The following is a 6,000-nucleotide window of genomic DNA, read 5'->3' as shown; positions in this document are numbered from 1 at the left end:
GATTTTGCCAACTACTAATAATCGTGTTTTTCAAATTTTTTTTAACTGTCGTGTGTTTTGGTCAGTTTCATAATTAAAACAAAATTTAATTTGTATAGATATTTTCATTTAATTAAAATTGGAACTGCGAGAAACGGCGAGGTAAAATATACACGTATATTGTACATTCCAAATTCCCCACAAATTGGCGACTCTGTTCCAGCTAGCGCCGCATATAGTTTTCCATAATTTCGCTCGCTCTACGACAAAAGGATCGTAATGCCCTATTTGTACCTGGAACCACTGTTATTTATTAGCATTTGAGTGGTATCTCTGAAAACTACGTTAGCAGAATATTTCCTGAATTTATTATATGAGAAGTCAAATATTACTATTGTGAAAATATAGAGAATCATCCTAATAATAACATAACAAGATCATATTTGCATGATCATATTTCACCTTAGTTGTTTTAAGGTAAATATCGAGCACTGAGAGTTTTCTATGGGAACAAAAATTTTATTCTCAAATAATATATAAGAAAGACTAATACCTATTTATGTTGTACTTGTAGTTTATTTTATTTGTGTGTAAAATTGTGTTAAAGGTTACACAATGAAATGACATATACAAAGATTAGGAGACTCTTCTTCGTTTCCTTTGTGTAGTATCTTCATCGCTTCCTTCGTTCTCGTTGTCGCTCGGTAGTGGAGATAGGATGGTCGTCTCCGCATCGTGTATATCAACTTGCTCGTCTAGAACAAAATAACTTTGTGGTAACATTAATTACAAAAAATAAAAAATCTTTGCGAATATTGATTACAAAAAATAAAAAATCTTTGCGAATATTGATAACGAGGCTCACTTCATTGCATTTCAAGGAGTTTTGATTCCCACGGGCTTGCATCATACCCTTAATTGCATAAAGTTCCATTAAGTGTTCCATTTAGTTAAAATGTTCTTTCGAGTAATGCATTGATAAGACAGCATTATAATTAAAACATATTACTTTTAAATAATGTTTCTGCAAACTAAATTCCTCTCTTTAGAGGAGACACTTAACGCAGTGTATAGTAAGTAGTTTGTGATGTGAATGCACGTAACGAGTTTGGTCCTCAGCACGGGCCTGTATGTCTTATTCATTCGAATTATATCCACTACCACAATAGCTAGAAATATTTGTGACTAATCCTGTTACTCTATCAACTCATATACGTTCCACTGATGCGTATGGTTTCCTCTAGGGAATGGTTTGGACCGTAGACCAAACTAGGCTCGACATTCGTCGATTTTGTGAGGATCCGACCTTTGCTGTTGGATACATACATAGTTTGATACTTGCAGCAACCTTAAATAAATAATCACTAAGTATTCAACTAATTCCAGATATGACCGACCATTGTCTCTCTCCTCCCGTTGTCTTGCCTGTAAAGCCTCTTGCAACACTGGTGCTTTGATGCGGAAATCGCGTGCAGTGCCCAGGGATAGATATTGTTGGTAGTTGAACTGAGGACAAAGTCATTATGTAATCGATTATAATTGTTTCAAGGTTTTTTTTTTATTTAACTATCCCCGTAGTGTAGCTGCCACGATAGAAATATAATTGTATTCGGGCATGCAGCACGGACATCAATTAGAATTTCGAAGAAACTCGGAGCTCAGACCGGTACCGAGACTCATGTTCCTTGAAAGGCTTCAGACCACAATACTACAAATATGGGACAGACCGACCCACCTGAGTCAACTACCAAATACAAATATGTAACAGACCGACCCACCTGAGTAAAATAGAGAAATCCATTTTTCCTAGCTTAGTATTCTGGAACACGCACTGGTCAGCAATAGAGTAACCTCTGTCAAACAGCCGTTTTTTTTTTTTAAATATTGAATTTAAAAAAGTTTGAGTAACACTTATTGAACAAAATATCCACCATAAAGCAAAATGTGTGATCCTCTGTGGCCGAACCACCTCTAAGTACTCTGATGCAGTAGTACAAAATAATTAGTACCTAAAGTCTACTTTCCCAGACATACAACAAAATAAATAGTACCTCAATACTTTACGAAATATTTAACTACTTTTGTGGTCCGGCCGCAGAGCATTACTTGGATTTAGAAGAACGTGATACACTTTCTAGAAAGCAATATTTCCAAAAATTAGTACCTAAAGTCTACTTTTCTAGACGTAACAAAATAAATAGTACCTCAATAGTTTACGAAATATGTATTTGACTACTTTTGTGGTCCGGCCGCAGAGCGTTACTCTCCCGCCGCGCCACATTGGATTTAGAAGAACGTGATGCACTTTCAAGAAAGCAATATTCCCAAAAAATAGTACCTAAAGGAAATGAAACTATTTTTCCGGATTTAAATCGCGTATATTTGTTTTTTCAAACAAACCGACGTTTCGGGCCCTTTACAGGTCCCGTGGTCACGGTTGACTGAGGTTGTACAGTCTGAAACCAGTTATGTCTAATAATAATAGGATGACTTCCGCGAAGATCCTGAATTAGTCATCCTCCGTGCAGATAAAGATAACGCAACTGTGGTCATGAATACGTCAGATTATAACAGCAAAATAACTGACTTACTATCGGATGGAAGCACGTATAAAAAGGTGAAGAAAGACCCTACCACCAAGATATTAAAAACAACAACTAACTTAATATCTAAGCACTCCGATACGCTGAAACTTGATGAAAGTGAGTTTGTACACTGCTGCGTAAAACCACCAAAACTGTATGGGTTACCAAAAATACATAAGGTTGACACCCCACTCCGTCCCATAGTTAGCCAGATTGACACACCAACCTACAAACTGGGTCAACACATGGCAAAGGTACTCTCACCATTGAAAGGGAACACTTCTACACATGTAAAGGATTCATACCATTTCATCAGTGTAATCAAAGATCTACGGTTAACTGATGATGACACCATGGTCAGTTTTGATGTTCAGTCGCTGTTTACCTACCAGACCTACCAGTAAAAGACTGCATTGAAATTGTACGTAGAAAGCTGAGGGAACATATGTCCATTGAATATGCAGAATTATTAGAACACTGCCTAACATCAGGCTATCTATTGTGGAATAATGAATCCTACCTACAAATTGACGGTATAGCGATGGGCTCCCCGGTATCTCCCGTTGTTGCCGATATTTTCATGGAAGACTTCGAGGAGCGAGTTTTACTCATGGCCCCCCAGCTAGGCCGAAGATTTTCAAACGGTACGTTAATGATACTTTCACAATATTACCTAAAGATAGCACACCTTCTTTCTTGGACCATCTTAATTATTTTAGTACTAAGATCCAATTTACTATGGAACAAGAGAATTGTGGTACTTTAGCTTTCTTAAATGTTTTAATTAAAAGAAATCCTAATAACGCCTTGGGCCATAATGTATTTCGAAAGAAGACCCATACAGATAGGTATCTCAATGGTAATTCCCATCACCATCCTAGCCAGTTAGCTAAGGTGGGCAAATCTTTGTTTCAGAGAGCACATGGTGTCTGCGACAGTAATCATTTGACAGGGGAACTTCAGCATATAAAGCAAGTCCTACATGCGAATAAGTTGAAGATTCCACGCCAATGCCGCAGGCCCCGTGTGAAACCACCAACAGTCGAGCGAAGACCTGCCATGTTACCTTACGTGAGAGGTGTTACAGACAAGATCGGAAGAGTCCTCAGGCGTGCACAGACAAGATCGGAAGAGGATTCAGGCGTGCATCTATCAAGACCTATTTCAAGCCCCTGAGGAAGATTTCTCAGTTCCTGAGACACGTGAAATGTAACATCCCCTTACAGGATGCAGGAGTTTACAAGCTTGACTGTGAGTGCGGTCTCTCTTATATTGGACAAACAAAGCGAGGTATTTGTACCCGCGTCAAAGAACATATAGCTGATGTCAAACACCGTCGCGTAAACAAGTCTGCTGTTTGCGAGCATGTCATGGATAAACCTACACATTCAATGAAGTTTGACAAACCCCAGGTCCTTGCAAAAGAAGTCCGTTATCTGCCCAGGATGCTGCGAGAGGCCATTGAAATTAAAAAACATCCTAATTTCAACAGGGAAGATGGTTTCTCCGTACCACCAGTTTGGGATCCAGTATTTCCTCTAATGAAAAATCCCAAACAGACATAAGACTGCAGTACTAATTAATATGTTTTAGTTTATTCTAATTTCTATTAATAATTAATAATAAATTAAACTTAATAAAAATTCATTCAATAAAATAATAGCGTAAATTGGAATGTTTTCTTTGTAAAATTAAAAATAAGGTATTTAATTAATAACTATTGTAACTATAGTGGAAAAATAGGGTGGTTTGCATTAATATTAGACATAACTGGTTGAAGACTGTACCACCTCAGTCAACCGTGACCATGGGACCTACCTATGGTAAAGGGCCCGAAACGTCGGTTTGTTTGAAAAAACAAATATACGCGATTGAAATCCGGAAAAATAGTTTTATTTCCTATGGCTATAGTATATTTCATATTGTAAATGCCTTGCGAGTCTTAATTCTTCTATGCCTGTGTTTGCGCTAGCGTATCGGCCCTTTAAAAAAAATATTTTATCTAAATTGTTATCTTTACCTTGCCCTTGGTAGCCAGGAGTATAACGTGTTTGCTAAACAATTCCGCCTCCAAAACAAGTCTTGGGATTAGCTTAGTCTCTCGCAGAACTTTATTAGCGCTCTGCTGTTGCTGCGATGCTTCTAGATACGTAATTAAGTTGTCAGTCACTGCTGATAGTTTCTTGCCACATAGTTTTAGTAGGCGTTCGAAACTGAGAATAAAAAATAAAGACAATACATACAAATTAACACAATGCAACAGGTCATATCGTCTGCTTAAAGGTAAAACCACATAAGTGACATTAAACAAATCCACAAAAAATCTCCAAATTATGTACCTGTTGTAAGAAAATCACCATCTTTCTGCAGATAAAACCACTTATTGAGTTCATTCATTGTTAACGACACCCCCAAAACGACACCCCTGGGGTGTCGTTAACAATAAGCATTTGTTGACGACACCACCGTAATGTTGGGATAACTTATCGTTTAAGAATTTATTATCGAGCTAGTATACTCTCAATGGTTAATAAACATATGCAATTGTATCTTTTTATCTCTTTCTCTAATGCACTGGCTGATAACGTTTATGACGTTCATGAGATAAATTATGTGTCATTTGTGAAGTTAATCAATATATTGACATTTCTAATATTTTCAATAACTTTCGAAGAAAAAGTTAACAATGTCCGAATTCAGATTAATAAATACCAATGGCGGAGTGGCCTTACTTTTAGGCAAGTATAAATAGCAAAAAATGAGTTTCACCTGCAGAAAGATAGTGATTTTCGTACCATTGCTATATATACTTTTTGTAGAAATGTCACTTATGTGGTTTTACCTTTAAACAGACGATATACTAAACAAAATTTCTATTAAGAGCGAATGCAGATTACTTATCGAGTAATCTATTTAATCGTCTATTGCAATCCTCACATTTAAATATCAAAACTACAAAATAATAATTATCGCTGGACGTACTTACATTTTTAAGGTTTAAATTTTCAATTTTCAATCAAATATCACGCATATTTTCAGTAGCATGTTCAGGGTTATTTTTAGAATACTAACAACCTCCCAGGACTATATTACTAACATCATAAACAACAACCTTTGTTCTACGACTTTTAATAATTCGTCAGATATTACTTTCATACTAAAATAAATAGATTTAAATAGATCGCACTCAACGGTAACAACTTTCTGCAGGACCGGGATGGGAGTCGTCACGGAGGACGCTTGCACGTGAATTTATTCTATCAAATACAGATCTAAAAAGTGACCGACTACAACAAAAACTAAAAAGTTTATTTTTGGTAAATGTATTATGTTTTGTACAGTCACGGAACAAAAGTTGTCATTTATGATGTTAGTAATATGGTGACATAAGGTTGTTGTGTATTTTAAAAATAACCCTGTATACATTACATAATAT

At 36.4% G+C, this 6,000-nt stretch overlaps 1 protein-coding gene across 3 annotated transcripts in view; it reads right to left on the bottom strand.

The window, feature by feature from the left end:
• Positions 1 to 232: 232 nt before the first annotated feature.
• Positions 233 to 6,000, bottom strand: part of LOC113228568 (Fanconi anemia group I protein homolog) — a 29,191-nt gene continuing 23,423 nt past the window's right edge. For 2 of the 3 annotated variants that reach the window (XM_026461918.1, XM_026461919.1), the window contains exons 23-25: positions 4,585 to 4,777; positions 1,377 to 1,485; positions 348 to 734 (exon numbers count right to left, since the gene is read on the bottom strand). In XM_026461918.1, coding sequence (XP_026317703.1) covers positions 616 to 734; positions 1,377 to 1,485; positions 4,585 to 4,777 — 421 coding nt within the window. In that variant the 3' untranslated portion in view covers positions 348 to 615. Of the gene's footprint in view, positions 274 to 347; positions 735 to 1,376; positions 1,486 to 4,584; positions 4,778 to 6,000 lie in introns of those variants that run through there. The other variant, XR_003310321.1, reaches the window with a different exon arrangement.

This window comes from Hyposmocoma kahamanoa, unplaced genomic scaffold, assembly GCF_003589595.1.
Source record: "Hyposmocoma kahamanoa isolate Upper Pololo Valley unplaced genomic scaffold, ASM358959v1 232, whole genome shotgun sequence".
Taxonomy (NCBI): domain Eukaryota; kingdom Metazoa; phylum Arthropoda; class Insecta; order Lepidoptera; family Cosmopterigidae; genus Hyposmocoma; species Hyposmocoma kahamanoa.
Note: the sequence above shows the minus strand (reverse complement) of the source record. Positions and strands in the feature narration are given on the sequence as shown.